The sequence below is a fragment of the Mytilus trossulus genome, chromosome 10 (genome assembly GCF_036588685.1).
Source record: "Mytilus trossulus isolate FHL-02 chromosome 10, PNRI_Mtr1.1.1.hap1, whole genome shotgun sequence".
Lineage (NCBI taxonomy): Eukaryota > Metazoa > Mollusca > Bivalvia > Mytilida > Mytilidae > Mytilus > Mytilus trossulus.
In genome coordinates, this window is record NC_086382.1 from 62379886 (window position 1) to 62405557 (window position 25672).

At 32.4% G+C, this 25672-nt stretch overlaps 1 protein-coding gene across 2 annotated transcripts in view; it reads left to right on the forward strand.

The window, feature by feature from the left end:
* Positions 1 to 299: 299 nt before the first annotated feature.
* Positions 300 to 25672, forward strand: part of LOC134688343 (putative inhibitor of apoptosis) — a 32688-nt gene continuing 7315 nt past the window's right edge. The window contains exons 1-2 of one of the 2 annotated variants that reach the window (XM_063548966.1): positions 300 to 322; positions 23208 to 24866. In XM_063548966.1, coding sequence (XP_063405036.1) covers positions 23870 to 24866 — 997 coding nt within the window. In that variant the 5' untranslated portion in view covers positions 300 to 322; positions 23208 to 23869. Of the gene's footprint in view, positions 323 to 15163; positions 15267 to 23207; positions 24867 to 25672 lie in introns of those variants that run through there. The other variant, XM_063548965.1, reaches the window with a different exon arrangement.

Genomic DNA, 25672 nt, shown 5'->3' on the forward strand with positions numbered 1-25672 from the left:
ATTACATAAACAATTACAATAACTATACTTATATTATTTATGTACCAAAAGTTGTTCCCCTCAAATATATATTGTGTATCACAGTTGACCGAGTTTTTTTATTTGTTTGTTAATTTTATTTAACCAATGCCTTTATCTAAAGTGGACCAAAGTGCCTTGCAAAGTATATACATATAATTGGTTCAATTAATACCCAATATAGAAAAACAAAAAAAAACAAAATCATTCAGAGAAAATTTTCGTTTATATATATAGCTAAGGTATTTCCACTAATACATTTAACTTCCTCTTTCAGTTTTAGGAAAAGACGCTATTGTGTCAGGTATGATTTCTCTGTCGTATAATTGAAGTTTTTCTAGCAATCGATCATTTTTCTATATTCTTTATTTTGCCAAATATTCAAAAATTGAAATAATAAAATATTTCTTTGTTTTCTAGTATTGTGTAGTGAGGGGGGATAGGAAGGTTCCTGATCCCGAAATCCCGGGCTTAAAAACATGAAATCCCGAAATCCCGGGTTTAATGAAACAAAATCCCGAGGTCCCGAGATCCGAAAAAAAGAATTCCCGGATCCCGAAAGGAACAATCCCGAAATCCCTAGCTTAAAAACAGCCGATCCCGGAGTCCCGATAGAGGTCCTATCCCCCCCTCTGTAGTTGACTAACCATATCCGTAAAGATAGTTTACGATAGTTTACGGATATATGTCATATATGGGTAACCTGTACATTGCATGAAAACAAAGGAATATTTATGCCAACGTTAAAAACGTTAACTTAATTATATAAGTACTACAAATATACAGGAAATACACACATACTATGAAAACATTGACAAATCTATTTAGACCGTTATTTTTCCCGTTTGAATGGTCTACACTAGTAATTTGGGGGCCCTTTATAGCTTTTTGTTCGATGTGAGCCAAGGCTCCTGGTTGAAGGTCGTACATTAACCTATAATGGTTCACTTTTATAAATTGTTATTTGGATGGAGAGTTGTCTCATTGGCACTCACACCACATCTTCCTATATCTATAAGTTAATCTGCTAACCGAGTACCTAGGATACCAACCAGAACCTAAGCAACTCAATCATTGTTATCAAATGACTACGTTACCGATTTATATACTATGCATACATTAATTGTCATTGTTTTATAAGACCGTTTTTTATTAATTTTCGTGTAAATTAGTATGAACAATTTATGCACTCCAGACCTGTTATTGGTGAACAAACCTCAAGTATTGACTAGTATATATGTAGGCTTTATAAATACAGTAGAATTTTCCACTCCTTCTCCTACCCGACGAGAGTGCAAAATGAACAATACTCTCAGAATGAACCACTCTCTATTCTTGTCAAGAGGAATATTTTTTTGATTGTTTTCCTGAGTCTGCGATTGACATTAAGGTGAGACACTGGGTTTCATCAATCTAATTAAAAACCGATCTCTTATCGCTCCCGTTTTCTGATATGGCTGATATATGATAATTTCGAGTTTATGTATCGTAAATTGTTTATTTTAGACTTTTTTTATTTGGATATATGATATAGTATATGTTGTAAGTCGAATATGCAAATTGAGTCAAATCGGTGAACATGAATTTTACAGCTATAGTGCCCTTTATTGTCGGTCATAATTTGTTTTTCATAAATTGTTTAGTTATAGATTAGTCCGTAACTTTTCTCAATTGAACTGTTTCATATTTTTATTATGTCGGGACCTTTTATGGATAGTTCTCATTTATAAAGGCTGTACATACGGTTGCTAATAATTGTTTGCATCCACTTCATTTGAACTTTGTTGGATAGTTGTTTGGCAATCAATTATACTACATATGTAGTATAACGTTATCAGAGATCAGTATAGTATAACGTAATCAGAGATCAGTATTTTAATTAGATTGTTTGGCGATCATACCACATCTACATGAATCTTGAAAATCTACATATTTCTATATGATATTAGTTTTTACGCCCATCATTTAATCACTTTCATCTTGTTTAAATGCTCAGACTGTCCCCTTCATGCAAAATTATAAATTTAGCATGTCCAGAGGGTAAACAAATAGCATATACTAGTTCAGTGATAATGAACGCCATACTAATTTCCAAATTGCACACAAGAAAATAAAAATATTAATAATACAAGACTAACAAAGGCCAGAGGATCCTGACTTGGGACAGGCGCAAAAATGTGGCTGGGTTAAACATGTTTATGAGATCTCAACCCTCCCCCTATACCTCTAGCCAATGTAGCAAGTAAATGCATAATAATACGCACATTTAAAATTCAGTTCAAGAGAAGTCCGAGTCTGATGTCAGAAGATGTAACCAAAGAAAATAAACAAAATGACAATAATACATAAATAACAACAGACTACTAGCAGTTAACTGACATGCCAGCTCCAAACTTAAATTGAACTGAGTGAAATATTGTCTTCATCATATGAATACCAGGCACAATCCTTCCTGTTAGTGGTTTAGTATCATACCATCATAACATATGAGAAGAATATAACCCGTGTCATGCTAACAAATGTTTTTTTTTAAATAAATGTGTTTAGTTCCGATGCAAAGACCCTATAAGTGAATCAATATTAACGCCAAAATATGCAATCTTTAATGACCTGACAACATGCAGTATCGAACTATATCCATAAATCTGTTTAAATGTTCTGTTAACTTCTGAGGTGTATACTGACATTTTTGTGCTTTATTAAGAACATTTCCATAAAAAATTTGATGTGAAATACGTGAACGTATAAGAAGTCTGCATGTTAAGCTATATTTACGAATAATGTCCTTATACCGATGATAAAATTTAGTAAATGATTTGAGATATCGAAAACCCTGGTGTAATAGTTTTTCAGTAATGCAAAAATTTCTCTCGATAAAATTTAAAACATTGTTACATACACGAGCGAATCGTACAAGTTGAGATATAAAAATCACCTCTTTTATCATAAATTTTAGTATTAACCTTTCCGTTAATGATTTAGATATCAAGACCGTCGAAGGGGCAGTGGTCATTATTAGTATTAGCTTTATTTAAAAAGTCCAGCAGGATTATTTCTTTAGTATACATACTGAAGTCGTCATTGTTCAGAGCCAAAATATCATCAAAATATCTAAAAGTATTTGTTTAGATTGGTCTTTGCTGAATTTTGTAATAAATGTAACTCATAGTAATACAAAAACAGGTCCGCAATAAGTGGTGCACAGTTAGTCCCAATTGGAATTCCGATCGCTGGCGATATACGGAATCTCCAAAACGAACAAAAATGTTATCTAGTAAAAATTCAACGGCAGGTATTAGTATCAAAGCATGTCCAATTAACATAGTTTTTATACGACCGCCAACATTGAATATTTTTTGGTCGTATATTGGTATCACGTTGGTTTATGACCACAAAAGGAAGGTTGGGATTGATTTTGGGAGTTTTGGTTCTAACAGTTTAGGAATTAGGGGCCCAAAAAAAGGGCCCAAATAAGCATTATTCTTGGTTTTCGCACAATCACTTTAGCATAAGTAAATAGAAATCTATGAAATATAAACACGTGGTTTATGACCACAAAAGGAAGGTTGGGATTGATTTTGGGAGTTGAGGTCCGAACAGTTTATGAATTAGGGGTCAAAAAGGGGTCAAAATAAGCATATTCTTGGTTTTCGTACATAACTTTAGCATAAGTAAATAGAAATCTATGAATTTAAACACAAGGTTTATGACCATAAAAGGAAGGTTGGGATTGATTTTGGGAGTTTTGGTCTAAACGGTTTAGGAATAAAGGGCCCAAAGGGTCCAAAATTAAACTTTGTTTGATTTCATCGAAAATTGAATAATTGGGGTTCTTTGATATGCCGAATCTAACTGTGTATGTAGATTCTTAATTTTTGGTCCCGTATTTGAATTGGTCTACATTAAGGTCAAAAGGGTCCAAAATTAAACTTAGATTGATTTTAACAAAAATTGAATTCTTGGGGTTCTTTGATATGCTGAATCTAAAAATGTACTTAGATTTTTTGATTTTGGGCCCAGTTTTCAAGTTGGTCCAAATCGGGGTCCAAAATTAAACTTTGTTTGATTTCATAAAAAAATGAATAAAAGGGGTTCTTTGATATGCCAAATATAACTGTGTATGTAGATTCTTAATTTTTGGTCTCGTTTTCTAATTGGTCTACATTTAAGTTCAAAGGGTCCAAAATTAAACTAAGTTTGATTTTGACAAAAATTGAATTCTTGGGGTTCTTTGATATGCTTGAATCTAAAAGATTTTTTATTATGGGCCAAGTTTTCAAGTTGGTCCAAATCGGGGTCCAAAATTAAACTTTGTTTGATTTCATCAAAAATTGAATAATGTGGGTTTTTTGATATGCCAAATTTAACTGCGCATGTAGATTCTTAATTTTTGGTCCCGTTTTCTAATTGGTCAAGTTCAAAGGGTCCAAAATTAAACTAAGTTTGATTTTAACAAAAAATGAATTCTTGGGCTTCTTTGATATGCTGAATCTTAACATGTACTTAGATTTTTGATTATTGGCCCAGTTTTCAAATTGGTCCAAATCAGGATCCAAAATTATTATAGTAAGTTTTGTGCAATAGCAAGAAATTTTCAATTGCACAGTATTCAGCAATAACGAGAAATCTTCAATTGTACAGTATTGTGCAATAGCAAGAAATTTTCATCAATTGGAAATCTGTCTTTGTCCAGAATAGTAGTGGAACCAACTTATATCATTGTTTTATACAATATACAATGTATATTCACTTTTACTACCAACTGATAAATTGAAACAATCTTTACCATTCAGTGATAACAAGCACTTTTTTTTAACATTTTATGATGTATTTAAATGAGTAGTTATTGTTGCAAACTCCATTAGAAATTTGAATTAAGATCAGTTTTGGAATAAGGAAAAGGGGGATGTGAAAAAAGGGGGGGTGTCAATTTTTCTCATTTCAGATTTCATAGATATAAAGAAAATGTCTTTAAACATTTTTTTGAGAGAATTAATATTCAACAGCATAGTGAATTGCTCAAAGGCAAAACAAAATTTTAAGTTCATTAGACCACATTAATTCTGTGTCAGAAACCTATGCTGTGTCAACTATTTAATCACAATCCAAATTTAGAGCTGAATCTAGCTTCAATGTTGTGTCCATACTTGCCCCAACCGTTCAGGTTTCAAACTCTGCGGTCGTATAAAGCTGCGCCCTGTGGAGCATCTGGTTTTGGTTACTACTACTAAAAAATGACATAAAAGAGTTTGAACATAAATATTCACATTCTGACTTTTGAAATGTCCATTTAATTAGGTGTGTGAATTTTTCTCAAGATTTTCAAGATTTTATTTGAACACTCAGACACAGATACATGTGTAACATGAGGTCATACATAATAGCATTATATAAACATGACGAAGTAATTATGTGGTATCAATGGCATAGCATAAAGATATATCAATAACATACAACATGGGTTTTTTTAACATTTTCAGAACATATTGTCAATGTTTTTGATAAATACAGAATGACGTTTATACAGTTGTACATTACATATTGAAAGAAGACCTTCCATTTTTTTTTAAATTAGGGTTCACTGTGTAATAGCTTGGCAGAAACTTTTCCCTTAATACAACATTATTTTGATAAGTATACTTAAATAACAAATGAAATTCATCACCAATATGACTCTTACACAAAGTACATATTCTGTCATGCCTCGGGATATTTTGCCATCTGCCTGTTTCTATAGGCAGACGCAAATTTGAACACCTAAAGTGTGTGATCCAAAGCCTGCAATATTCAGGAAGTTTTAGAAGGTATGTTTCTAAAGTAAAATCTTTTTTAAATATTGAGTAAAACTGTCCTCGTGATGAGTTTTCAATATTACTAAACCACTGTTGTACAAATTGATCACAAAGTATTTGTTTTAAGTACATTTTATCACATTAACACATGGCAAGAGTAAACTCTCTTTGTTCTTACTGTGGTATAATCTGGATAATGCACAGCTAAGGTGTGCATTAACTACCTCAGATATACTGCACAGTTCAAATCTATTTTTACCTTTAGGGGCGGTTCTTGGATTTTGAAAGGGGCGTTATTCTATAAAATTAATAAAAATATCCCCGAGTGTAGCGAGACGAAAGACAATATTGACAATTTTAAGCTAAAAGACGATACTTAGTCAAATCCAAGGGTTAACGACCTGTTCGCCTCCCGCCCCGAATCCGCCATCTGCCTTGAAATAACTTATCGTACAAATATCGTAGTTTCAAAATAGGAAAAAGAAAGGTTTCTCATTCCTTTATTTTTTTTTTATCTAAGCTAGGACATAAACTATTATATTGTGTGTACAACGTAAATCTAAATCAGTGTTTTAAAGTTAAAAAGATAGTTAACACAATTGTTAATTTCTGCCAAAAAAGAATTGTATCTAAGAATATCCGAATAAAAGAAACCTGATTTAGAAAAGTTTCAGACTCAAAGGAATTTATAACGATTTTTTGAATATCTCTTCTATAAAGAGACTATTTGGGGATCAAATGTAAAGAGGACCATATTTTAGTTTGTTTTAAAACAGGGTGATTAACTGGAGATAAATCAGACTTCATTTAGATGGACGTGCCTTAAAAAGTAATACAGTAGATAAAAAAAAGATGGGGGGGGGGGGGTGCAGGGAGTAAAAGGTTTTGAAAGCGAAACGTTTTTTTCTGTTTTTTTAACATTTTCAATTTTGGTAATATAATATCTTCCTCGGTTCTTTTTTTCTCTTAGCATATCATTTAGGGAAAGAAATAACCCTTGCAGTTATGTTTTTTTAATTCATACACCGATTTGAAAGTACACAGTTTGTCAAAGTCTTAATCGTCACTAATTAAATAAAAATTGGGAATAAAATTTAACGAAAACGATAAAAAAAATTAATATATCATTAAATCGCAATTTCAGAATGAGTAACTATAAAACAAATATGAATTTTAAACTTACCAAAGTCATATTTCCCCTTTTCTTTACCCGACAAGAAACTTTCCTAGGATCCGTGGATTGCGGAATGGCGTCAACATTTCTAAAACGTTCACGTAAATTGATTACGTCATGTGTTAAAACAGTTATTGGCCAATTAAATCGGTATATGTAATTTAATCTGCACAGCACGAGATGACCCAATAATCCGAACTCCTACGTCGTTCGGGTTATTGGGTCATCTCGTGCTGTGCAGATTAAATCCCATATACCGACTTGCTTGGTCAATAACTATAACGTAGACTGTTTGATTGGCAAAAATATATCCAATGCCAGTATCGTTTAATATTGCTTCTATACAATTTACCCATTTAAAGGTGTATTTAGATTTAGGCCTTAAACCAAACATCAGTCTATACAATAAACTGCATAGTTTTGATTCATTATTTACAATTTTACACCAATATATAATCATTCTAATTTCACCTTTATTTCAAGAGGAAATCTACCCAATTCTCCGTACACCATAAAATTAGGCGCAGTGTTTTTAACTTTCAGCGCCCTTTTGCAAAATTTCATGTGAGTTTTTTCGATAATTTTCAGGTTTTCAAAGCCCCAAACTTCAGAACCATAAAGTAAGATAGGTTCTATCATAGAATCAAAGAGTTTAAATTGTAGATCAATAGGTAAAGATTCATTCCGTATAATTTTGTAAATATAAAACAGTGCCTTTTGGGCTTGATCTACAAGTTTCTTCTTGGTACCAAAAAAGGTACCATTATATTTGAAAATGACACCCAAATACGAATATGTATCAACAATTTCAAGTAAATCATTCTGCCGTGTGAATTTCAGATTTTGTTTAGTTTTCCTCTTGCTAAATACCATAACTTTAGTTTTCTCAACATTCACCTTCAGTTTCCAATTTTCACAGTACAACTGGAAAATATCTAAGGAATTTTGCAAGCCTTCTTTAGTTTCTGAAAAGATTACTGTATCATCAGCATACAGAATTACGAACAATTCAAAAAATATATGAAGTTCGTTTTCAAATTTTTCCTTTAAAAGTTCTAAAGGAATACCATCTAAATTTCTAAAATATTGTTCCAAATCGTTCAAGAAAATAGAAAATAAAAAAGGAGACAAGTTTTCCCCTTGCCTAACACCAATCAGACATGGAAAAAATTATGATTGTTCACCATTATATTGAAAACAAGATTTAATACCTTGATACATATTAAAGATAACTTTGAAGCATTCCCCCTTGATTTCACTAAGATGTAGTTTTTGCCATAATCCAGTTCTTAAAACAATGTCAAAAGCTTTTCTTAGGTCAATAAATGTACAAAAAAGTTTTTTTCCAAATGAAAAATATAATTCTACAAGTGCATGTAACACAAAAATATTATCTGTTGTTGCATATCCTTTTCTAAAACCAGCTTGATTTTCTGATATAAGAGAAATTTCATTCGCAAACAAATTTAGTCTAGTATGAATAATGGAAGTAAATAATTTTCCCAAACAGCTGATAAGTGTAATAGCTCTCAAATTATCCGGGTCTGTAGGATTGCCTTTATTTTTGAACACAGGTTTAATAATGCCATTTGTCCAAGAGTCTGGAATAATTCCAGTATCTAATACAATATTAAATAATTTACAATACAATGACATAAAAACAGGTGGTGAATTTTTCAAAAATTCATTAAGTATTTTATCAGAACCAGGAGCCTTGTTATTTTTTTTTTTATTTTTCATCGCTTCCAAGACTTCCAGTTCAGTAATACTTCCATTCAATATTTCATCATAAATGGGGTTACTAGATGTCTGATTAATGTCAAGATCGTGTGCATGTATATCTTCTTCTTCACCAGCGTTCACTGGGGTAAAGCTGATGACCGTAACTGCATTCAGTTAAATGCGGACGAAAAATTAGGTCAGTTCCTGTATTGTCTGTTAAAGTGTTTCTATATCATTTTCTTTACAAATCATACATTGAAACAATGTAAATTTATTAAAGAATCACTCGGAAATCACTAATTACTTCCGAGAAATGTGCATGAAACGGGAAATTCGATTTGAAAAAATCGTTAAGATGACCGTAAATCACAATCAAAATATTTTCAAGATGACCGTAACATAAAACAAGGATGACCGTGATTGGTAAAAAGATGACCGTAACTTGTAAAGACTGACTGTAATTTATGTAGGACGACCGTAACTTTTATAGGATGACCATCAATTCTAAGAAATATCCGTATTGTATTCAAAGCTTTTTTGTTGAGTTTGTCGATCTAAATTGGGGCTCGGTTAGCAGATATAAATATGTTTCATAAATTTCTTTATTTAAACTATAATATAGTTGGCCGTATTTTGGATTTATGACAATGATACTATCTATGGAACTATCATTTTCTATGTTTAGTGGACTGTGAAAATGGAATAAAACTGTAATTTGGCATTAGAATTAAAAAGATCATACCATAGGGAAATTGTGTACTAAGTTTCAATTTTATTTAACTCTAAGCTGGACAAACGGACAAACAAACAGACGAACGGACGAACGGACGAACGTACGCACATACCAGAAAAACTAAATGCCATTAAAAACATTAATAATACATACGAATATTTGGTAATCGAGCCCATGTGTATGGTTTCAGAGGAAGCAGATTAAAATCTTAATTTGTCGTGATATATACAGGCGGAGACACTTTTGAAATAGAACAAAAGAATCGAAGCTCTTTGTTTATCGAGAAAGCAGTAAATGTTTACTGTAATGTTTGATATAGTAACACAATTTTAAAAAGTTAATAGAAACAAATAAAAAGACAATTTTCGTCTCAATTACGAAGTGTTTTATTTTAAAAACACCATTTGCATAAGTTTTCAATGTATCTATTACATGGTAATGCAAAACAATAAGATATCAAGTCGACGACATGGGTATCTATAAATTGGATGTAGAAAATGCATAATCTGATTTTTTTTTTACCACGGACGGAGAGCATATCAATATTTTAGTTCAAAAATTTTCGTGTTTGCCCTTTAATTATGTGAATCATGAAAAAATTCCCCAAAATAGGTAACAATTGTATCGGAAAGAGAAATCCAGTGCACCTTTTTATGTTAGGGTATGTTTGGTGTATATTTTGTCTTACAAAGCAAGCAGTGGCGGATTCAGAGGGGGGCGTACGCCCCCCCCCCCCTTTGCTCGGACTTTTTTTTTTTTTTGTAAAATAATTAATCAGACTAAAATTCGTGAACTTTGCCATTTCCCCGAGTATTTAATTTTGTATACGACAATTCTTTTCTTATAAAGATATTTTTCGCTGGTATTTACTGACTGTCAAAGTTATGTGATTGGCTACGGTGGAGTTGATCAGTGCATGCGTTGAAAAAACGTCACTCGGTCATTTTGAAATTCAAATTACAGTAATACACATTGCTTAGGCTGAGAATGTCATGACAATCAGGAAACATTCAAAGCGACACAGGATTGAGCAAGAACGTATTGACTTCTGTTTCACTATTCCAGCAAAAAGAAAGTAATAGTAAATACTCTATTGACTATTATACTCTCATGAAAAAAAAGTTCCACAATATTATTTACCTACGAAAACATGTTTAACCCCAAACACCCCAGCCTTTTTAAATAACATAGCTGAATAATGATCCCCAGTCAGTATTAGATCTAGAAAGATTTCAAGTCTCAGGTACGAAGCATTTGATTTGAGGAGGCAGTCTGAGATATTTGAGAGAAAAGACTCTGATTCTTGCCTTAAACAAAAACTGTGGCCGTATCTGGATTGAAAACAATAGTCTTGTCCACTTTTTTGCTACTATTAAAAAAACAAAAATTTCAAACAAAATTATTTAGCATTAAAATGAACATGATAAATAAAAACGGGCGTATTTTTTTGTTGCCGGAGTTTGCATGTCTGACCGGAATGTCTGTTTCGCCGGACTTATATATATTGAATTCTTTTTTCAAGACCAGACTGTAACCAGCCTGGCGGGTGTGACCTTTATGTCTCCGTTTGTCGACCGTCATTCATTACTTTGTTGTCATTTCAGACACTTTCCGGTAGTCTTTGGTGGATTTGGAACCCCTCACTTCGGTTCCCTTAGTTATGTTGGGTGAAACATAATTAATCAGACATTTTGATAAAAACTGCTTGTTTGTCTTTTTTAACTCGTGTCGGTCGTATTGTAAATTTCATCGAATTTTCATGTCTATTTTTTACTGACAAGTCCTACATCAAATATATCAGTACATAGCTTTAGATCAATACTATCATTTTATGATAGACAATTTTAAAATAGGGAGAATACAGCATAAAAAATGTCCAACCCTTACACTTTACAGCAACTATAAAATATACATGCCCCACGCCAGGAACCGTTTAAATAGTGAATATTATACTTATTTCTATGTTTTTTAGCCCCAATAAAGTCCCAAATTTTTTTCAAATCTTCGCCCCCCCCTTTCCAAAATCCTGGATCCGCCCCTGGCAAGAGTATTTGATATAGCATCTCACTTCAGATTCTATCATTTTTATATATCAAAGCTACAGGTTGATTTTATAACGTCAAAATCAGTACGAAAAGATGAATTATAAAGGTCAAGTGAAATACCTATCTAATGAATCACAAAAATAGAGTAGGTGTGTTCGAATAGCTATTTTTTTTCTAAAAGTACTTGACGTCAGTCTTTTAATTTGGATGATGAAAATGGATATCTTCGAAAAATACGACTTTCTTGTGTGTGATAACTAGGGTTTATAATCTTCAACCACTGAAAATGTTTAGTCGGCCCTTCCACGGCACGAAATATTTAATTATAATTTTTTTAAATGCTTAAGAATTTTCCAAAATTTCACCTGACATCCGAACAGACAATATTTTTAAGTTGAATCAATGCAGACAAGATCATTAACTGATGCTCATTAGCTAGTAGATTCATTTGTCTTTTAAGATATAACTGATATATAACGATCGATCGTAATGGTATTATGCGGATAAATTTATCAGTTTTCAAAAGCAAAAATGGCAGAGCCTCAACCCTACAATGGCTTCCATTTCAACGATTGTGAGCATGAACTGGCGCAACGGGGAGACAATTTTGAAGAAGTAGAATCCTGACTGTATGAATAACATTTCTGTATATATACAAATTGACAACGTTCCGCCTTGTGATACGCTATTCGTACAAGACTATTTTAAGGATCTACTTTGCTGGAGCTCACCTTCACTAGTTTAGTCGTATAATATTTTCAAAATATTTCTGTTATTTTATTTGCACGAAAAAATGGAAGGCGATATAATATCAATGGGTTTACATGCATTGAAATTTTTTAAAAAGTGTATTTATTATATGTCATTAAAAGGAATCCCAGAAATAAAAAAAAATCTTTTGTCGAGCAATTGGAGGCTGTGCACCGCATTTTTTTCATTATACTTGTGAGGTGTCATTTTATCGCGCTTTTGTAGCATGTCATTTTGCAAAGACATTTTAAAAATTAAACCCTCTACTGTAAAAAAGATACATATGGTAATTTTTGCATATGAAGCACGACTTATTTTCTTCTACCTATAGGATAATACTCTCATATTAATATGTTTATACCAACACGATTAATCATTTGATACAAAAAGGTAGTTATATAAATACGGATATTTCTTAGAATTGAGGGTCATCCTTTAAAAGTTACGGTCATCATTTACAAATTACGGTCATCTTAAAAGCAATTACGGTCACCCTTGTTATGAATCGCTGATTCTGTTACGGTCATCTCGATTGTGATTTACGGTCATCTGAGCGATTTTTTCAAATCGAATTTCCCGTTTCATGCACATTTCTCGGAAGTAATTAGTGATTTCCGAGTGATTCTTTTATAAATTTACATCGTTTCAATTTATGAATTGTAAAGAAAATGATATAGAAACACTTAAACAGACAATACAGAAACTGACCTAATTTTACGTCCGACATCTTGGGATGACCGTGAATGCAGTTACGGTCATCAGCTTTACCCCAGTGAGCGTTTAAATCCTTAAAATAATCGTAAAATGTATTTATATCTATTGGTGGAGATTCTTTTTTAGTGTAGGACATTTTTTTTTAGTGTTTTCCAAAATCCTTTTGTGTCATGCTTTGACAATATTCTCAGCTCATTTGAACATTTGTCTTTATATTTGTGATAATTAACTTGTAGAATTTTTTTATATTCTCGAGCTGTGTGATTTAATACGGTTTTGTTTGCATCTGATTTTGCTTTATTGAATGTACTCTTGCTTTTATGAAATGCATCTCGTTTGCTTCGACATTCTTAATGAGAATGTGAGGCAATGTGGTTTACAGGGAAGAAAAAATTAAAACTTGAAACAGATTCAAAATCACCAATATAAGCATGCAATTTAAAGTACTTCCAACAAGTTCTTGACACTCCAAAAGTAATTACCTCCTCTATTTTCGAAGACCTTATTTGAACAATTTATTAAAAGGTTTTTGATTGTACCAAGTGTACAGGTAAGAAGAATAGACAATTTAGTAGTGGAACAATGGATTGAAGACGAAATTAATCTATATTGGTGTTTTGTGTAGCTTTGGAAGCCAATACATAATTGAGTTTCATTGTATTTGGTTCTGCTTGTTAAGCGGTAGCTTAAATTTTCTGTTTGTTACAGATGTCGTTTTCTGAAACTGGAGTCAGTTGGAATGTTCGCTCTATAGTCGAGATTCACGTTGATAGTAAACATGCATATTTAGAGTATAAATATGGTATATTAGTATATATATGGTACAAATATTATGTGATATATATCAAAAAATCTGAGATTTATGTTAAAAAAAAAAAAAAAAAAAAAAGGGGGAGGGACTATATGGGGCTCATACAGGATCCTTGTCCTCAAGCACCTGTGGTTCGTATATATGTTCCGTAGCATTTGCATTTTTGTTGTAAAGTTGCTAAATACTCTTAAACAATAGTTCTCCCATACTATATTTACTTCCGATATTTTCAATTTTAGTGATCATAATTCAATTATTTTACTGAGTGATCCGCAACATGCTAAATACATGAGATTAACATATTCGATTAGCGTGAATCTTTAAATTATTTAAATATAAAGTGGTTTTTTTTTCAGTTACAATTAAACTTTATATATATCAATTTGAGAGTTAAGTAAAATTGATCTGTTATATGCATCTAATTAAATTTGCCAACTTCTTAATATTAGTCTTTTTTATATAAAGGAGAGAATTCTGTATAAAATATATCAAACCCTGACACGTTGTTACAGGCACTCCACAGGCACTTGTTTCTGTCAATGTGGGGTTTACTATCCATACCAGTACAAAAAAAACACAAGGTAGTGTTTTTTTTGTACTGGTTTGGATAGTAAACCCCACATTGACAGAAACAAGTGCCTGTGAGGCACTCGTCCGCTGGACGAACGCTTGTATTCTACACCCCCTCTTTAAATATTCTGGAAAAGCCCATGCTGGGGACCTATGGCTGGAACTGCCCACTAATCCTGGGTTAGGACCTCCCTCCCCCTTTTGAAAATTGCTGGATCTGCCCCTGATTTCGTCATAACTCGACCGATTCCGGTCATGAGTTCCCGTATTTTTATTATTAATTGCGAATTTTAAGATGACAAACCATTCACTGCTAATTAATATATTTTTTTATATATTTGTAAATAAATTATCAACACTTCAATTAAAACCCGTAAAACATTCACACGACCATTTACCGGGCAATTAAAACCAAAAGGCACTCGTCTCAGATACCCCCCTTGTAATGATACCTTTATAGGCACTCGTCTCAGATTTTAACCCCCTGTATACCTTCATATAAAAATATACAGGAAAAAAAATCTGAAACGAGTGCCCGGCTGTGATTAAAATATCAGGTATCAAGAGATAAAAGTATGTAACATTGTACAAACGAGACATATACAACGAACACCATTTCAAATGACCTCATTCTTCTGCAATTAAATATGTTTATTTATTATATCTAGATTCACATTTATTTTGAATTTATTTCTTTATATAAATAGTTGAAAACCGAGTTTGTTTTAATCCGTTTTACTCCGAATTTATTATCTAAGTTTGTGATAGGCCGAGTTTGTTTTAGGCCGAATTAAGCTGCATATGCAACCGTGATTCTTTCGAGGGACGAATACACACCATTTCCTATGGAAATACCCTTATGTAAAAATAGAACAGTGTCTCAGGATGGGTCATAGTACATATTGGTATTACTACGTGATGGTGTCACTATTTAGAGGTAAAAACGTAACAAGGGTAAAAACTCATTCTCATAGTTGTTAATTTTTTGATAGGTCTGTTTCTTTATATGAAGGTATGAAAGTATCTGCGTTGTGGATTTATGAACTTAAAAAGGGGAGAAAACTCGGGTGTCATAGAGATATTTTTAAGCCAAAGGAACATATCTGTTTTAAGGGCATACGATACAGTTACAGGGAAGGTAATGACGTTGCTAACGTAATTTGTTATTTTAGCGACGTCAAACGTTGACATATCGGGAAAAGATGCATTTTTCGACTGATTTTTATCATTCAAACTGATTTAATTTGAAAACGAGTTCATGGACCCCTATTTTTCAAAACTGCATTTAATTTCATTTTGTGGGGAGATTATGTGACCAAAATTTTATAAAACTGTAAATAGAGGATTTTTTTTAATTGTGATAAACATGCAGTAAAAAATTACGTTTTTTCCTCAATTCATGAACATTTGATAAATATGAGTTATTTCTGAATAAAAAATTGCATATTTTTTAAAGATATTTATAAAATACAGAAATTAACGATTATTTAACAAAAAAAAAAATGTTTTTATCTTTTATAACAAAAAAGTTATGTCTTTCTTTCGAAAAAGAAATTACGAGCAAATATACAAAATTTCGACCTCATTTTACTCAAAAAGTAGCACATGAAGGTATATTTTTTATTCCATATTTGATTTAATCAGGTAAAAAATAGCCTATATGCAAATTTTCATGAACTTGTAAATACAGGATCAAAACTGTATCGTATGCCCTTAAGGTCACACGTACTTATTTTATTGTATAGCCGGTGAAGTGTGAAATATTGTGATTGCTTATAAACACCAAGGAGGTTTGATAAGAAGAAGTGCACTTTCTGCTTGAAACGAAATTATTGTGAAATTGCTCCCCTTCATTTCTGAGGGGGGATAGGAGGGGTCCTGATCCCAAAATCCCGAGCTTAAAAACGCGAAATCCTGAGGTCCCGAATTTAAATAAAGTAAATCCCGACGTCCCGAAATTCGAAAACAAGAATTCCCGTATCCCGAAAGGGTCAATCCCGAAATCCCGAGTGTAAAAACAACCGATCCCGGAGTCCCGATAAAGGTCCTATCCCCCCTCATTTCTAGAAAAAAAGTTGATTGATAGATTTTTGGTGTTATAACACGATTTTATTTACTTTTTATGTAGCGTTCAGTTTTTATTGGTGCCTGGAGAAAACCACCGTTCTCCTTATCCTTTGATAGGAGAACTGTCAATCCTAGTCAATACGTCATTTCTTTCATTGTTTTTAGTCTTTAGTCTTCAGTGTGTCAACTTGACACTATAATCTCTCTGTATTTAGATCACACTGGTACATTTTAGTTTTATGTCGCTATTGTATAAAGCTCATTAGTACTTTAGTATTTATGATGTGGCACTGCAGAGAAAATTAATTAAGGTTCATGTGGACCCTATGGCTAAAATGGCTGTATTTTCACCTCAAAGTTTACTCTGAGTACAGACAAACCTGAGCATCTGTAAAAAAAATCAGCCATAGCATGCCCTAGATAAATGTATTTAAAGTATGTTTGATGTTTTAGAAAAAAAAAAAACTTACCAGGATTTTGTCGTGCACTTTTTAGCTCACCTGGCCCGAAGGGCCAAGTGAGCTTTTCCCATCACTTGGCGTCCGGCGTCTGTCATCTGTTGTCGTCCGTCGTTAACTTTTACAAAAATTTTCTCCTCTGAAACTACTGGACCAAATAGAATCAAACTTGGCCACAATCATCATTAGGGTATCTAGTTTAAAAATTGTGTTTGGTGAATCTGACAACCAACCAAGATGGCTAAAAATAGAACATAGGGGTAAAATGCAGTTTTTGGCCCATAACTCAAAAACTAAAGCATTTACAGCAAATCTGACAGAGATGAAACTGTTTATCAGGTCAATAGCTATGTGCCCTGAAATTTTCAGATGGATTAGACAACTAGTTGTTAGGTTGCTGCCCCTGAATTGGTAATTTTAAGGAAATTTTGCTGTTTTTGGTTATTATCTTGAATATTATTATAGATAGAGATAAACTGTAACCAGCAAAAATGTTCAGCATAGTAAGATTTACAAATATGTCAACATTACCAAAATGGTCAGTTGACCCTCCTTGGAGTTATTGCCCTTTATAGTCAATTTTTAACAATTTTCATAAAATAAGTAAATTTTTACTGACATATTCCACTAAACTACTGAGCCAATCATTATAGATAGGGATAATTGTACACAGCAAGAATGTTCAGTAAAGTAAGATCTACAAACACATCACCATCACCAAAACACAATTTTGTCATGAATCCTTCTGTGTCCTTTGTTTAATATGCACATAGACCAAGGTGAGCGACACCGGCTCTTTAGAGCCTCCAGTTTCATTCCTCCAGAAGGTGCCAAAATAAACTAAGTTGGGAAACAGATTTAAGAACTTCCCCACAGGTAAAAATTAAAGTGAGCATTTTTGATTGACATGGAAATTAGATGGACAATAGATACATGACAATAATTGGTTATTTAAACTGTGTACATGAGTGGACCATATCAAGGTAAACTCAACTGTTTGTTAATTTTATCATCTTCTGCAGAGACGAAAAAAAGTGTACGGCAAAATCCAGTTAAGTTATGAATTTTCTAAATCATGCAATGCATTTGAATTCTATTAATCTAGGGCATGCTTTGCCTTAAAACTTTTCCAGATGCACAGGTTTTCCAGTACTCAGAGAAAATTTTGAGGTGAAAATACGGCCATTTAAGCCATAGGGTCCACATGAACCTTAAATAAATTAGATAACTTATTAAATAAAAAATAATATAAAAAACATAAAACAATAAATAATTAACCTCTATAAACATGATAAAACCTTAGCTATCTATTTTGTGAACCTTCCAGTATATTTTAAAATAAAGACCCCTAACAAATGTTGAATATCTTCTATATGATGTTTGTAATAATACTTAATTCTGATTCAAGTGTTAGTTTTGATGTAATGAAGTAGAGTGCAGAGCAGAGTTTCTCTCTGGCTTCCACATAATTATTGCAATACAGTGGATAATGGTCAACTGTTTCTACATGTTCTATTTGCCATTTTACCATTACACTGTTTTTTACTCCTCTTTGTATATTTAGTTATGTGAATATTGGAATGGTTTTATTTTTTTCTGCCTCCTGTGCTGCTTTTTTAGCTAGTAGGTCTGCTACAAGTAGTTCATTACCTTGTATTTCAGCGTGTCAAGGGGTCCATTCAATGGAAACAATGATTCCTTCAGATTTTAGTGCCTAAATACAGATTTTAATATCATGAATAGTTTTGCCATAATTGACCGATTTCCAATTTAAAGTTAGAATTCCATTAGCTGATTGGCTGTCTGAGAAAATTTTGATGGATTCTGTGTTTTTTGTGTTGTTTGGAATAATAAGAAAATCTACATACCCTAGCTAGAATCTCTCTAACCACCATGGGTAATTTTAGTTGGGCACCAATGTAACAGTAATGCATGATTCTTCTTACAAAATCATCTTTGTCTCTACCAGGACTGGAACCCAGAAGATTGTGTTACATGGCAGGGTGTATACCATTTAAACTGAAGAAGTACTTCCTTATCTCAACCACATGCCGCTGACTAAGTATATCTACCACTTTTTCTAAGGGAGGCAACCTCAATGATGACTGGCTAGTGATTGCATTAGTAGAACTTCTTAGACCACCTAGTCACCGAGACCACTAGACATCAGTAGATACTTCTTTTAGCTACATGTATGAGCAGCTGCTAAGACTGGTTGAGCTAGCTAGGGTATATGTGTGAGAGGTCTGATGGTCTGATGCATTTTAAGATGGGAGAAGTGTGACGAGATTTCATCCCTTCATTTGTAGATGTACTTATTCAGCCGTTAGTGGTTTAACTAAGAAAGTATTTATTAGGCTCAGTCAGACACAGACACAGAGGTACTAAGTTTCGAGACCCTGGGAGACGAAGATTTTTTTGTATTTTGTTTTGAATTTTACTAGCATTGCAAGTCACATGCACTTACAATGTATTTCTAACCATCAGAAAGTAGATTATCTGTATCTGTGATCCAAGAAAAGCAATTTATCAATCAGAGGCAAATGTTTAAAATATTTATAGAAACTGACCAGTTGATCAAAAATATAAAAAGACATGATTATTTACCACTCGTTTTTGCCCTCTGACAAATGTCTGAAGTATCATGAACTGTCTGTGTGATCAAGAGAATAGCTAACCTAGTAAAATAAGTTCTAGGTCAGGGTTTTGTGAGATTTGTTTCTCACCTGGTGAAATAAGTTCCTTATCTGTGAAATTTGTTCCACTGGTAAACAAGTTATCTTATATACTGATCATACATGTCATCAGTAAGTTTAAAATTATCATCCAAGTACATTATAAAAACATGTATTTTATATATTACAAATGTACATGTATTGCAAAATGTATTAAGTGTATTAATATACAGTGTTCAAATGTAATAAAAAAATGTAAACATCCAACTTTGATCCTGTGGAGTCAGACCACCAATTAAAAGTCCCTATCTGTTCAACCAAATTTTGCAATGTTTATAGCTTTCTAAATTTTTTATCTTAAGTTTAACCTCTTACAGACCAGGTATGTGCTGAATTGTACAGGTATCACCTTTCTTCATGCCAATTTTCAACATACCTTTAAAGCCATATAAGTAAGAAGAGACCTTCTGAATTGATGTACCACTAAAAATAACCCCTGGTTTTCTTGGAATCTTAAATTAGTATACTATGGAGCACATTAATCATGTTAATCCTCAATTTTTAATGTCAACTCATAGACAAGTAAATTTGGGCTCAAAATGGTCTTAATATATTTCTCTTTCACCAAAAGTTTCATTTCTGCAAATTTGTTGGGTAGTTTAAGTAAACAATGACATCAAATGCACTATTTTTTTGTCGGAGTAGGCCTACTTTCACATACGTTCTAAATTTAAGGGAAAAAATACCAAAACTATACATAAGAGTCAGAAAAGAGTAGAATAAAAAAACATTCAGAGAAGAAAGTATAGTTAAAGATGAACATTTGTACTATTTTGAAAAATACAAAGTGACTGATCAATTATATATTTAGACACATGTAGAAATAAAAGAAACTCTTTTGAAACTGTGCCATGACCCAAGAGTTCTTATAACAGTAAACTACATGTATATAATAAGCAATATGTACATGTATATTAAGTTATTCTTGAATTTTTTGATGACTTAATCATTGTAAATCAAAAGTTTGTATATTAATTATAATTACATCAATTAAAAAAATATTAAAACACTGTACAAACATGACAAATGTGTTAAATTGATTTGAATAGCTTTTAAAGATTAGTTTATTCAAAATTAAAGTATCAATTAGTTCACATGGATCTTATCTAGATTTACAGGCTTTATGAACAACATTACTGTAAACACTAGGTGTGATATATTTTTTTTAATAAGAAGGCTCTTCAGCCAGGGGCAAAATAAACATGATAAACAAGTGATTTTATTTTCACATACTAGTATATATTTCAGTCGTTTGATGAATTTAGTTATCACCTATTTAAGTGATTTTGGTGTAGCCGACCATGCACAGGCTGTATACCGAGTCTAGGTTTTTAAAAACTTCGATTGTCTTTGTTTCTTCAAATGCTTATTTCATTAATTTTCCCTATTTTGACAAATTTTCTGAGATTTCTGCACATGGTTAATCATTTTACATAGATCAATGATCCCTTTTTGTTGTATATTTATTTCATCAGTGCACTTGGGCAGTAAGTTACATGTTGTACTCAAAAGCTTTAAAAAGTATCCATGGGTATACATAATTTTCTGCTTTAACAAAATCATCAACTATTCCTACAATCAGACAAAGGTCAACAATTTTAAGTAGCCTGAATAGTTTTCTTTACACTAAGAATGATCCGTGTTAAGGTAATATGTCCTGGTCTACAGATTATTTCAGTTCATGCATGTTTCAAGTAATTAATTGTAAAATTTGACAGGCTCATTAACCCTTTCACGTTCCGCCAAATTGGACGTAAACTTATGGAAAGACACTATCAAATGTCAAATGCATATAGCATTCGCACTGAAGCTGACACAAGGGTCGTTTTGGGTCCATTTGAGAGATAATTGATTAAATATTTCAAAGAAATAATTATATTAGAAATTTTGTCTTTTGAAGTCACGTGTTATCTGTCCAAAAGTCACGTGACTTGCGAAAAAAAAGTAAAAAAATACAAAAATCTTGCGAAAAAGGTCGTTTGGAGACTTTTATAATGGCTAATAGGATATAGTTTTGGTGTCAAAGCAATGTCCTAAGTCTGATAGAAACAGGAAAGTTACCATTATGGTATAGTTGGGGGAAATACGTGCTGTATGCCTTCCAAACGTTGATAGCCGTAATATGCAAAATAACGGATTTCAGCCGTTTTTTCGTCAAAAATCTTATCCTTGACACAAATTTCAGATAAGGTTATGTTTATTCAAGCAGCACATAGAATTTTGACTTTAAAAGTAAAGATTCAATGAATTACCAATAATAACTTTGGTGTTTTGGGCCTATGATGTTTTAGTTTAAAAAGGGGGGGGGTTGCAATTAAGAGATACATTATTTAAAAACATCCAAACATTGTTTTTTGTTTTTATTTTGAGTTTTGTATGTATTCACGACCCTCTTTTTGAAATTGAAAGTAAAGTAAAGTTAAGTTACATTTAATATAGGAAATTATTTTTTCACCTTCGGCTTTGAGGTTCGCCCATGCAATCTTCCTGCTGTGGGCTAGTGCAGCTTCCCACTGAACCACAGGAGTTCCAGTTAAAAATAGTGAAATTTTAGTAGTTAACTGTTCCATTCACGAAGTGAGAATTAACAAATAATCAGTCTGTTCTCGTTTAGAAATTAAGTCTTGATATAACATATAATTGTTGTAAATCCCATCATTTTGAGCAAATATAGGATGATATCAAACTTTAGTCTGCCATTTTTTTTCTTTACTTTTGCCGGTTTCTTTATTTCAATAAAAGTGTTTTCGGCATTACCATAACCAGGCACTTCAGAAACAATGTTCTGTTACATCTATTTCAACTTCGAAAAAAAAAATCATGACTTTTTGTCTTTTTTTGTCTCTTTTTCAATTAATTTAGAAAGTACTGACCACAAATTGAGAGTGCATTTCAAGTAAATGATTTCGTTGGTACACTTGCAATCACTTATTTCACCTGGGTACAAGTTTTAATCATACTATGAATAGTTTCCTTCAAAAATACACGGCGGAGTTAATAAAAAAAAGTTATATTGCCCCCAAAATCAACAGTATATTTTCCCAAACTCTACGGAAATATTGTGTTCAAAATAAAAAAAAAACACGGTTTTCACAGGAGAAAACGTTGTCCGTTAGGGGCTATTTGATAGTAAACAGTACTCGGAAGAGGTTTTAGGCACCAAAAATCACCAAGCTGTGATATAGGGGATTGATTTGAGCCATCAACCACTTCTGTACGTCACTAAATGTCAAAGTTTCAATACTTTACGCAAGCTAGTTGCCCAAAAATATAGCCCATCGGTACCAGAGTACCGATGGGAACAGGAAGGGGTTAAACATGTTAAAAGCAAAAGATAATTTCTGCATGTACACTGCTGTTTTTTAAATGTAATCCTTGTGTTATAACCTATAAAAAAGGACTTTTGTGTACTATTTAGATCATACCACCACATTGTTGGCTGTTTTACCAGCCAGTACATACACATTTAACTTTGCAAGAACTTGAATTTTGCTTTTAATCCTAGATATAGGTATACATGTATTATGATTACATAATCTTTTATTTACTTTTTTGTTATTTTCAAAATATGATGTAAATTTCAACAATTTTCAGCCTTGTTTCATATTTTAATTGTAGTTTGAAGTCAAGATGGAAACGTAACTGACAGAATTAGCATCACAGATATGCACAATGTTTCATTTGGATTCAACAAAATCAATAGAAACTGATAATACTAATGAAGAGGCTTTGCTTAAGTGCAAAGAATTTTTGATAGAAGATAGGACCATAATAGACTTCATAACAGTTCAGACAAGTTGCTGCTGTTCTGTTTGTAGAGACTTTTATACTTTTGAAGAAGATTTTCTTGGATTTGATTCTTTTGAAGACAAAGAAAAACCAAATCAAGAAAAAAACAGTTATAGTGCTGTGAAAAGAGGATACCGAAATTTCTGGGTGCACAGAGCCTTTGCATTAACCAAAGACAGTACTCAGTGTAACAAAATTTTACAAATAGGAAAGCAGGAGAAAAGCCTGAAAAAACTCTATAGATCTTATTGGAAAGATTTTCTTTCATTATATTAACTTTTTATTTATTGTCCCTGTATTTGAGACTAGATTTTCAAAGCTACAAATTCAAAATAATAAGATAAGAGATAGCGTTTTGAGTAACTATTTGTAAATATATATAGTTGATGAAATATACATTTCTGGGCATTAGGTAAAATTTTATTAACTGTTTTGTGAGTGTTTGTATATATATTTATATTAATATAGCATTATTTTGACATAAGTAAGATATGGCTGAAGGATCTTTGAAACTATTCAATAGTGTTTTTGAAAATGAATCAGCACGACAAACTACTTTTTTCACTTATAATTGGCCAAAAAATGCGCCGGTCTGGCCAATTTTATTGGTTCGAGCAGGATTCTATTATCAGGGTAAAAATCAAGATGTAACATGTTTTTGTTGTGGGTTAACAACATCCGTGAAAGATTGGACCAGGAATGTCCATCCCCAACAAATGCACTTTAAACTTAATCCAGACTGCCAGTTCATACAGTTTATACTCAAACCTGAAGGTGGGTGTCAAACCTTTAATGATCGAGGGAAATGGCAAATACAGAGCCAAAATACAGAAACAACGGAAGAGAAAAATAACATTCAACATGTTCAAGAAGATATTGAAAAAATTAACAGAAATGAATTGATTGCTCAAAAAGTTGAAGATATAAGTACTTTAAAGGATAAGTTAGATATAAGTACTTTAAAGGATAAGTTAGATATAAGTACTTTAAAGGATAAGTTAGATACTAATATAAACATTCCCTCAAACACGGCTTTTGGAAATATTGAGAATAATACAATTCCAGAGATACTGCCGCCATCAATGGTACAGCAATCTGTTGTTAGTCAGGATAGTGGGTTTGCAACAAGCAGAACAGAATCATCAATATACACTGACTCGGCTCCTCCAGGATCAATGTCTACAGAATGCCTTCTGATCAGTGGTAGTACACCATATCCCTATAGAACTAGTCAGAGCCATGGTAATTCATATTTACCAGGAAGCTTTCTAACAACTAATTCAAGAGCAGTGTCTGATGGAACAGCTTCAATACAATCCTCTTTTGCAAGTGCTGACATTCAGTCTGCCATTGCAAGACCAGAAAATTTCAACTATAAACATCCAGAAATGGAAACAGTAACAGATAGAATAGACACTTTTCATACATGGCCACACAAAGATATTCAGGAACCAAGAATTGTAGCAACAGCTGGGTTCTATTATACAAGTGAGTGTACTTAATACTTTTACTAGTTGCTGAAAAATGCTAACATAAATTTCGCTCTCATGAAATATTGTATGGTCATGATGGTAAACACGGTACACAGGCTCATGTTTGCAATTGATTTATTTTTCATGAGTGTCTTTAGAAACAAATAACATGAATAAGGAAGTCATTATTTATCATGCATATGCCTTATCTAGTTCATTTCAAGTTTGAATAGATCAACAAAGCTAATACAAATTATCTGCAAAATAAATTGATGCTGAGAAGAAAATCTAAAAGAAAGTAAATGCAAAAAAAAACACAGTACATACATTAGGCCCGAGAACACAGTTATTTCGTAGTGCATTTCTATTAGACAATAAATTCAAATTAAAAAAATCGCACCTGCTCTTTCTCAAAAAGATTTTTACAGTGTAGTGTACTACCAGTGAGAAAAATAATATCAAAGTTATAGAAACTTCTACCAGCTCTAACTCAAAATATTGACAATTCTGTGTTAAGGGGGTGTAAAATCCAGTTTGACAGCTTCAGACGTGATAAAATTTGACCTTTTTAGAACTGGACCAATTCACTACTTAATATAAAAATTCAGCACCAAAACTTTTTTGACATGTAATTACATCCCCATACTTAATAATTCATGCATTTAATATCAAGAAATATATTGGGAAAGTGTATCAAATAAAACATGCAAGTTATACACTTTTACACTAGGAACTATATTCGTAGACAATGAAAACCAAGGGACGATAACTGTCCTTGGACCATAAGTTCCTTGTTCATTTGTTGTTATATATATAATTGTT